The sequence below is a fragment of the Lissotriton helveticus genome, chromosome 5_1 (genome assembly GCF_964261635.1).
Source record: "Lissotriton helveticus chromosome 5_1, aLisHel1.1, whole genome shotgun sequence".
Classification (NCBI taxonomy): Eukaryota; Metazoa; Chordata; class Amphibia; order Caudata; family Salamandridae; genus Lissotriton; species Lissotriton helveticus.
In genome coordinates this window covers 639,400,566-639,411,285 of record NC_136065.1, presented here as the reverse complement: position 1 = coordinate 639,411,285, position 10,720 = coordinate 639,400,566, and the positions used below count along the sequence as shown (strand labels likewise).

The window sequence follows — 10,720 nt, the reverse complement described above, 5'->3', positions numbered from 1 at the left end:
ACGTGCATTGGCGATATAACTGTGGTATAAAAATCTACACCCCCCAGTGACAGAATTCTTCCATTCCATTGTCAGTTCTGACATTGAGAAAGCAAACTGTATATATATTAGACAAAGCACCCTCCATTTTAAAGTTTATGCACCCTTTATCAGGCCTTTCTTCTTGCAGCATGGCATGGTACTTTGAGGGTTTTTACGTTACGATTCGCCCTCATGACACGTTAATTCACATCACTCATTCTTTGCAGGCAAATTTACCCTAATCCTTGTATTTTATACAAATTCAAGTTTACTAGTTTTTATTTCATTCTAAAAGTATTTTATTTCAAGTGTCATCTAGTCACTTTAAAAACTCACAAATAAATAATAAAAAAAACACTAATAAATAGCTGTATGCAGTCTGGAATCAGGTTGTGAGCAAATACACTGACACACTTGTATCATCATGGTTAGGTCAGCTTTCTTTTCACTAAAACTCAGTGCAAAGGGTACACCTACAGTGCAGGCATGTATTGTACAAGGAAATAAACAAAGATTCTATTAATATAGAAGCATTTGATATTACATCGCTGTAAGAAACTATAAATGACCTCTAGTATACATTTTACATTGACAATGAATAAAATCCATATTTACAGGCGTTAATATCTGACACTAATAACTTACACCTACCAATATTAACATCAAAGAACAAAAAAATATATTTATATATAAATATCTTCAAAACTATACACAGAAAGCAGGAAATGTATGATTCTGTTCATTTAAGAATGTCAGTCGGTTCAGCACTTGTTGTGGTTGTAACAGGCCAGTTTGTCTGTTGTGAGCTGGAGTTATGTTCACCTGTACTGTGTATAGCTCTTATCAACTTGCATCACTTGTACTATTCCATAAACCGGGCATAGCTGCCCTTGTGGGAGTGATCAAAAGGGGACCTGTGGCATGGGTATTAGGTCTGCAGACAGCTAAGCAGCAGTTGCTGGGTCTGGTGGGCCTGTGGACCACAGTACCCCCTGCAGTAATCCGTGTTTGACTTCAAAGTCACAGGTTTGCATCCTGGCAAGTCCACTCAGCCTTGCATCCTTCTGAGGTCAATAGAATGAGTATCATAGAGATGGGTAACAATAAACATCTATTATTACAGCGCCAAGATACCCGTATGGGTGTAGACGCGCATTAAAAACATCCGTTTTGGTATTTATGTCATTTAGCTTAAAATGGACAGGGTAGATATTGGCTGTATGTGGAAATTAACTTCTTTCAAGGTATCCACAATTTCCGACGTGTTAAGGAAGTTAGTAAAAAACAGTATGCCGATGAACACAGCACAAGTGCTGCCAAATTATGTACTGTGCATTAAAAGCAATCAGACTCTACAGTCAAGACCCACAAATCACAGGTCCTATTGAAGGCAGGTAACATGTTACAGTCCCAATCATTTGAAGCGATCAACATAAATATAGCTCCTAGATTTTATACAGTGAGAAACATTCAGCTAAATGAAATGTCCTCCAGTACTGACAACAGAACCGTTCCACAACAATAGACGCGCAAATAGCTCCTTCTATTTTTCTTCCAAACAAAAGTATAAAAAAAGAAAAATCCAAACTGTAAGGAGTTTTTCAGCTAACAGAAAGAGGAGAGCCAGTGTAGAATGGGCATTTGCTAGTTTCACTGGTCAAGAAGGTCAAGGTGACCTATGCGTGAGACGGCGAGTTGGGAGGCTCGCGCGGGCACCAGGCACAACCACAGCGCTTTCCTCTCACTGCAGCTATTGTTGCTTCAAAACCGTTTCTGCTGCAAATTTAACAGTTTATACAGATGCAGGCGGAGGAATGGAATTAATTTTTTTTAAAAATGAAATGTGTAACCGTCATCAATTGACAGCTACTTTAAACAAAAAAAATTCTAAAATGACACTGTAACCACCACTTGCGTTTGAAATTCTAGACTATTGAACGAAGTATAAAAAAATCACTTAAAATGTATATAAAAAATGTATTAAAAATCGTTGTCTAAGGTTAGTGTTTCGTTTCTGTTTGAATCTTCTCCCACTTGATTGAAAGGGACGCTTCTGTTCCTGATCACTGTCCAAAAACAAACTGCAGATGTTTTGACGTTTTCTAAAGAATCAGTTGCTTTCAAGTCCGGGTAATGATGCTGATGAACACGTAGGTCAGCAGAGAGACTGGCAGATGTCACAATAACACACAGACAACACGACACCCCCATGGACTTCTCTCGTGCCCCTGTTTCCTGTACGTGTGTGACAATCAAAGGAAAGAGTGAGCAGCTAACGTGAAATGTGAAGTGACCACCGGCTCTACACCTGGGACTGGGAATCGGCGGCGCCAAGGCTGTCGAACTCCGGGTTCGCCTGCTTGTCAGTCTGGCTCGCGCCCCCCTGGCGGAATCCGGCACTGATCTCATCAAAGGTCCGCCCTTTCGTTTCCGGTACCAGGAAGTACGTGAAAATGAAGAACAGGATGAGGAAAATCGTGAAGACGATGAAGACCCATGCACCGAGGAGTTGCTGGAAGACAAAAAACAACATGAGGTAAGGACCTCAGAGCTAAGCATCGCACCTTTAATGAAAACAGCACACTGAATGCCAATGTACAGGTTGGGCTCTTAAAAAAGCATCTACCATCACATGACTTTTAAACCAAAAAATGTCAAGGATCTAGAAATATAAACCAGCATATAAAAAAAAAATACTCGAGGCCTCATTACGAGTGGCCCCTAATACCACCTGTTATTTTCCCCCCACATAATTATCCCTATCGGCGACCATGACAATTTCTGATGGGGAAACCAATAGTGAGTACATGTTTTGGGGGCATAACGTGGAATTGGATTTACCATGCTGATTCAAACTTGTTTTTCACCAGTATTTTACCTGGATATTTTGCCACACTGATGCAGGTGAAAAATCTGGGTGGAAGGCCACTTGCCTAAGATGGTCCACTCGATTTTAATTCTGAAGGGAAGCAGAAAGTAAAGTTCTCCCGCCAGCTCTTGTTTGGTATTGGTAAATTAAACCACTCCAACGTTCTCCTTAAATGGAAATCTAAGGGACTGGGATTGGGATTCTATGGACACTTTCAAATTAGGTAGCCCATTGGCTCTTATGCCTTCAAGAAGACCCATCCAAATCCTGGGCTTTCCTTTTTCAAATTATTTTCAGCTGTGTTAGTCCAAATGGTTTGGTTGATGTGAACCAGGAATACAACCCACAAAATGCTGTGGGTCAGTAAAGGAAAGCCCAGGGCTTGAAAATAGTGCTATTAAGTAATATTTTCCTTTATTTGAAAGGCATATTTGGATTAGATTTACATATAGTTTTAAAAGATCTTGTTAAATTTAAAAGCAGGGATAAAGCAGCTGAGGTAACCATAAAACAAAGATTCAAATGATATATATCCCGGTCAAAAACTTGAGGTCCAGCAGCATACAACAGTGTTCATTCTAACAAAGGCAGATGCTGGAGTGGGTGAAGAACCTTTATTGCCATAACAAATTAGAGGTGGTGGGTTAGCATTTTAGGACGGCCACACATGCCAGATTTTCAACATATCCATAGAGGATATGTTTATATACAATTAGTATAAAAACCTTCACATAGTCAATATTTGTCCTACAGTTAATAAGTAATGGATTAGTCCTTCCCGGATCAACTGTGGACATATCTCTATTACAGTCAATGGATATGAGGTCTAATCTTTGGTTTAGTAACCAACAATTCTTAGCGCGAATTTCTATGACTGTCAAGATAGGCCGATATATATACTAAATTAGATTATTTCGAACAAGATCTCATAATCCTGGGACAAAGTTAGTGTTGGTTCTTACCTCAACGTATTGGAAGCAGAATCCGACTATGAAGTTGGAGGTCCAATTCGAGAGGCCAGCCACTGCAAACGCCGCAGGCCTTGGACCTTGGCTAAAGAGTTCTGCCACAATAAACCACGGGATTGGGCCAGGTCCAATCTCGAAGAATGCCACAAATCCAAAGATAGCGACAATACTGATATACGACATCCACGCCAACTTTTCCTGTTGCAAGACAATAGAAATAAATGGTTATTGTTATAGAATGTGATGGACATATTACCAACTAAGCATAATGTATTATTACATGAGCTTGACCAGTTGATTACTTTATTATATTAATAGGGTGGGATATTAATAGGGTGGGGACTCATCACTGGAAATTGTACTACTAAGATTTGTCAATTTTTTTTTAATGTTATTACAAAATGTAAAAGGTGAGGTCGTTCGAGACAAGTAAAAAAAAAACTACATGACAGCTTCAATAGCTTCTATTACATGACTTTTCAGGCCTGATTCTTTCACATTGTGTTTCGGGGGAGTACGCTCCTTTGCAATCTGAAAGGAGGAGCTATATGCCTTTTAGAGAAATAGTATTGAAGGGAAACAAGATGCAGTGACACTGAAATCAGTGGCTCCTAAAAAAGGATTTCCTGAGGCTAGTGCTATTTCAAGTAAAGGTGCAATTTTCAGGGTCAAAAACGTCTGAAGCTGAAAAATAAGTCTTAGGGCCGGATTTGGATCTCGGCGGTGGGATACTCCATCACAACCGTGTCGGATATCCTGTCTGCCGAAATATAAATACTATAGAATATAATGAGATTTATATGTCGGAGGACGGGATATTCGTCACAGTTATGACGGAGTAGCCCATCCGCCAAGATCTAAATCAGGCCCAAAGTCTCTAAAAATGTGTGCCAGAGTCCACCTCCAACCACCAGTACAAATTAAGAACTCCAGGGTACACATTACTACACATATAAAAAAGTACCAGATATGGTTGAGATTAAAGCAATTTGTGTACAATGGAAAATATGGCATCTGGTGAAAAATCCCACTTCCTGAGTTACAAATCTCCATAGAACAGTCATTTATACCCTTAAAAAATACCACTAGTGCCAAACACCTAAATGTTTTTCCCAGTTTGATCAACGTCAAACATTTTCAGTGGTTAGCAGGTGTTCCCTCCAGCAAGAATAGCCTACTTACCAATAACAGTAGGGCGATGGTCATGAGAACAGCACAACCAGCCATTCCTGCCAGGCCTACAAGATGCAGCGTTCTACGTCCAGCTCGCTCCACTATGAACAGCTGTGAGGGAGGAAATACCACAAGTATTACAAACTGCACACTGTTCATAAGCATAGAGTACCCCCAGAGCCAAGGGATGAAGGTAGTTTACAGTCCCATGGAGAAGAACGGGTTAAGGTCACGGGTGCCATGAGGCTCATCTTGCTAGATAATTAACAGGATCTTCGCTGAACTAATATTATTAGGAGCAAATATCTCATGGAATTTAACCCAACCATTACGGTTTCAATCCCTTCAATGGACGAACTACAACTTAGTTAAGTGTGAAACCTACATCAAACATGGCTTCATTAGACATGGAAAATCGTGCCGTATTTGCTTTACGTATTTTCGAAATAATTTGAGTAATGCTGGTTAAAGACGTCAACCAGTAAATGAGGTCACAACACATCCCAAAACCCAAGCAGACATCACTGGACAAAGCAACATTCTAGAATGTTTGTTGGTGATTGTGATGCAAGATTGGGTAAAGTGAACTGCTTTTTTTCTGTACACTGAATGTCCAGCTTTAAGGAGTTGGACTTTGGCTTGATTTATAAATTGACATTATAAAAGTGGTTGCTGCTTTTGCAGGTTGGGGAATTTGTGTAATTTGGTGAAATTTCAGAAAATTAAATGCAATTGCGCAAAATGCAAAACCTGAAATTGATGCTTTAGGGTGAAATACTCTCTCACATCCATATTGGGCATGATTCTTCCTACAAGTTAAATATCTACGGTACACCAGCCTTTATGCCAATTGCACCTTTGTGGCAGGTATTAGTAATAAGATAGTAACATGGCTCGTGAAAATTTAATTAAGCTATTGAAATTAAAACAAAAAAAAAAAAATCATGAATTCAGGGTTACACGAAATTGATAATATTTCACATTACCCAATTTTGCAGCATTTTTTTGATTGGAGTTGAAAATGTCTTGCCAAGTGACAACTTCTGCTTAAAACACTCTTGTTCTGCTTTGCAGCATGATTTCGTATACAAGTTATGCCCTTGCGGAAAATTTCACATTAAGTACCAGCAAACCATATTTTGTGCCAGTCATGTAATTTACCAGAGTTGTGTAATTTTCACAAAATCTGACAAAAAGAAAAAATACTGGTGTACACCCAGAGTACTAATAAGGGCTGATGTAGGGGATACACTGCACAAGTCTGCCTCAGTTTTTTACTAATGTGCAAACTTTCTCACCGAAACAACTGTGAAAGCAGTGTTCACAACTCCAGCTCCAATGGTGGCATATACCGGCTGCTGCACTCCTGCCTTCTCGAATATCTGAGTGGAATAGTAGAAGACCTGGCGGGGAACAAACAGAGAGCATGGTTTAGTTTATTATGAATTGAACTTGACCAAGCCAAGACTTATAACTGAAACAGTTTGATAATAGGGTACAAGGTTTCCAGCTTTTGTGGATATTGTACCATTCATTGACTGATGAATTGGTATGTGTTACAGCAGCCAGTTTAGCTCTGTTTTCCGACCAAAGATGTTGTTGGAATGGTTTAGGTCTGTGAACAGATTAATAACTATCAGTTGCACTTGTGTAGGACTGTTTTTCCATGATAGGTTCACTTGGTTCTGGAAATGGGGTGGGCCCGGGCTCAGGCTCTAAGCTATTGCCCAGTTCAGCTCTATGCTGTGGTTTAGAAGGGATGAAGCAATACATGAGGAAAGTTTGATTCTTAAAAAAACTACCGAATGAATAATGTCTTTAACCCAGTGGTAATAGGTTGCCATCTGGCGTAAAGAACCGCATTCTCTATCCTTTGGTGCCTCCCCCCTCCCTCTTTAAGTACATTATTCCAATGAGCAGGCATTGCAAGACTAAGATCTGATGCTTCCACAATTTGAAGAAAAGCAGCACGCTTAGGCAAAACTTGGCGATTTCTCCAAATTGTATAAAAACAAATATACCCTTTTCAGTGCATGGGACGCTGTACATTGGCAATATTTTATTTAGTTTGCCTGAAACTCTCAAAATCCCTGTATCGTTCCAGGCTACCTCCACCTCCTAAATATCAAGGTGCTTTTTTTATTAGTTAGCACTCCTCAGTAGAGCTATTTAAGGAGTACCCATACTTTAAGTATTCCATTCCTATCACTGTCCCTTTCATACAGAGTTCATCCAAAGGCAGGTGCATATCCGTGTGATATAACTGAAAGGCAAATCTTAGCCTTTCAAATTACTTCATGAATGCAGTGCATCAGTTATAAATTTTATGTGGCACCTGTACTTTTGCTTCCCCTCGTGTGATTGAATCGAGTTGGGCTACAAGCCTACAAAAGATTACTACGGATTCTGATGTGGCCTGTCGGTGCTTGTACCGACTGCAGTGATGATACAGTGCTACAGTAATTTCCCAATTTTGTTGTGGACCAAAGTTGTATGGCCCACAATGTTTTGCGCTTTGCAATGTTAAGTCCAATTAAGTGAATTTAAGCTATGTTGTCTTATACTCAGAATCACTTTGATTATGCGATTCTGCATCCCCAAAGGTTTCTGCATATTTATGGATTTAGCGCCTTTCTCATAATCCACCATCACCTGCATAATTTTCAATTTTCAAAAAGTAGTTTCTAGCCCAAACTGATCAAAAGTTACTGAAAAGCACCACATGTGGAGCTGCACCATGGAAGACCCTTTGGAAAGGTTAACTAGTTACTTTTTGACATGTTGAGCCGCACAGTAGAAGACCTCTTGCAAAGATTAAGTGGTTACTTTTTTTACATGTGAAGCCACACAGTGGAAGTCCCTTTGCAAAGGTTAACTGGTTACCTTTTTACATGGGGGGGTGGGGGGGGGGGGGGTAGGTTGCACAGTGGAAGAACCTTTGCAAAGAATACCTTGTTACCGTTTTACATGTGGAGGCGCACAGCAGATGGCCCTTTGCAGAGGTTAACTGGTTACCTTTTTACACAAGGAGCCGCACAGTGGAAGACCCTTTGCAAAGGATAACTTGTTAACTTTTTACATGTGGAGCCACACAGTGGAAAGCCCAGTGCAACGGTTAACTCACTACCTTTTAGTTACTGACTGCTGGCTATTCAGATATTAAAATATTATTAAGGTGTTAAAACATTTGCCTGAACTGATGTGTGTTATAAATGTTGAAAAGTACAATACTACTATTGAATATGCTGCATTATGCAGCATAATTGCTGTTTCTCTTCCTTGCTGCATACGTAAGTCAACACCGTCACATAATTTGGTCCTCCGCTGCTGCATAATTCCAATGGCTATCTTATTATACTATGTTGTTTTAGCGTTCTGACGTGCCACCCTAGCAAAGAGATAATTTTGGATTGCACTTACTGCATTGATTCCCGAGAGCTGCTGGGAAAGCTGTAGGACGATGGCGATAAAGATAGGCTGTCGGTAGAGCGAAGAGCGGAAGAGCTCAGCGATGGTAACCTTCTTCTCCCTCATCATTTGCCGGCTTTCCTCCTTCATCTCCTGCAGATCGCTAGTAACATCCGTCGTTCCGCGTAACTGCTTCAGCACTGGGGCACAAAATGAGAGTGTGGGATGCTAGCAAAATTAAAGCTAATAGCAATCTAGAGTTCATAAAACAATAAAAACATGGGTGAGAGGTGACTAGGAAACTCAGTAGAGCAAAATCATCCTTCACTGAATCATTACATTTTCAAGCCTCAATCGCACAGTTACACCAAGTTACAATGTAATCAACTTTGGTGGAGAATTAAAAAGAAAATATGAAAACCCACAAATCCTATTGTTATTTTACATTTCGAGTAGGCTTTTATTCAACATGGGCATTAGGCTCTTTCTTTATGTGACACCAGTATGACTCATTAAGTTAAACGCTTGCCACTGACATCAGTAACATACATTTCACAAGTTTGAATCCTGGCAAGGCCAGTGAATTGTGTATGGTCAGTAAGTCGAGTAGCATAATCAGTGGTTTATTTGAGCCATTGGTTTTGAGTGGAACCACCAGCTCTTATTATCCTCATCATTTAGTGAGAGTAAAAGAGGGAATGCCTGGTTGAGGCACCAACATTTCATAGCACTGCGGTCTTCTGAGCAAAGGTGTGGGCACCGACACTTGTTTTACAAATTAATCACCGAGCATCATACTGGGGATTAGGAAAGAATGCCATGTACAGCGCTTAGTAGCAACATAACAATGGTATGAAGTGCTATATAAAAGCAAGTTATAAATGAATGAGGACATTGTGTGCATCAGTTGCCACATACTTCGCTTTTCACTGGTGAAGATCAACAGTGTTAACAATGTTCTGCTGAAATCGATGTCAAACACCAGCACAGGCATCCTGCTGTACCACACCCCTTCCTAATGTTCCAAGTCATGCCTCGCCCACAGCGATAAGCAGTTCAATGGACCCTTTATCTTGTTGCTATGCGTCCAATTCACATCTTTCCCTACTACACAAAATGACACCCCTGCAACCGCACCAAGTCACTAGTCCCTGAGCCCCTCTTTTTTTAACCCCTTCGATGCTTATGACTGAACGGTTCCGTCACCAGCGTCGGTTGAGCTGTGCTGATGACGAAACCGTTCCGTCATGACCACACCCGTTTTTTAGAACCTTCAGCACAGCACGAAAATTCGCGCCGCGCTGAAGGTGTTAAAAGGGTAAAACTACTTCCCTCCCCAAATGAGTTTTGTTGTTTTAGGATACCTACCCAACACACCCCACCCTCCATGCCTTCCCTGGTTACACCACAGACACAGCAAGGCTCTTCTAACCTACAATTCATTTTATTAATCTCAGTTTGGCAAATACTCATATCTGAGGATTTATGATTGTTATGGCTAGTGCAGCGTCTTATTTATTCAGACATATAACGTACAACACCGCCTCTGCTGAGGTCTGCGAATGCCATGCTCTGTTGGAACTGTGCGGAGTGCCACATCTTTCCACGAGTGGATACATAATGTGCAGTCTGCAAACAAGCAGGCATCAGACATGCACCAAACGTATATTGTTTGCATGACGAAGTGGCTTAAATCGTGACTATGCCTCAAACTGAGTGACAATCTGCGACTTCCGTATATCACAAATGGCACACCGAAACTATGTGATAGGTGCTGCAAATGGCACACCAACAACGTGCTAAGTAGCATGACAATATGTAATTCCTTATTCATGGCAAAATCCTTAATACATGGGCACCAATTCAGTAGCATGCTACCTATCCGCAGAGCGAGTGAGCACCTTTTATAGGGTTGTAATACCTACAAAAATACCCATATCGTATCATACCTATTCTTAGGGGGGAATGGGTGGGCATTCAGGATCAGACCGCAGAGAGAAACCAAAGCAGGGATCTGACCTGACAGTTTTGTTCTCAACCCCCTCTTGTGGGGTGGATCCGACAATTACTTGCATATTGCTGGTCCCAGTTTGCAATGGCACAGACAAGCTTAAAACCATGGACTGGGATGTGGCCCAGAGTAATTACCAGAAGCGTAAAATATTTTCATGGAGAGGATGTGGCATAATGGCCAGAGCGGTCGACCCCAAAGCTGGAGAACCGGATTTGCGTCTCGGCAGGAACACTCAACATCCTGTGATTCTGGTCATATCACTTAATC

General features: G+C 40.8%; 1 protein-coding gene across 2 annotated transcripts in view; it reads right to left on the bottom strand.

The window, feature by feature from the left end:
• Positions 1 to 296: 296 nt before the first annotated feature.
• Positions 297 to 10,720, bottom strand: part of LOC144754806 (solute carrier family 2, facilitated glucose transporter member 1-like) — a 697,724-nt gene continuing 687,300 nt past the window's right edge. For both annotated transcript variants that reach the window (XM_078643032.1, XM_078643030.1), the window contains exons 6-10: positions 8,452 to 8,639; positions 6,330 to 6,434; positions 5,041 to 5,142; positions 3,853 to 4,056; positions 297 to 2,533 (exon numbers count right to left, since the gene is read on the bottom strand). In XM_078643032.1, coding sequence (XP_078499158.1) covers positions 2,324 to 2,533; positions 3,853 to 4,056; positions 5,041 to 5,142; positions 6,330 to 6,434; positions 8,452 to 8,639 — 809 coding nt within the window. In that variant the 3' untranslated portion in view covers positions 297 to 2,323. The remainder of the gene's footprint in view (positions 2,534 to 3,852; positions 4,057 to 5,040; positions 5,143 to 6,329; positions 6,435 to 8,451; positions 8,640 to 10,720) is intronic.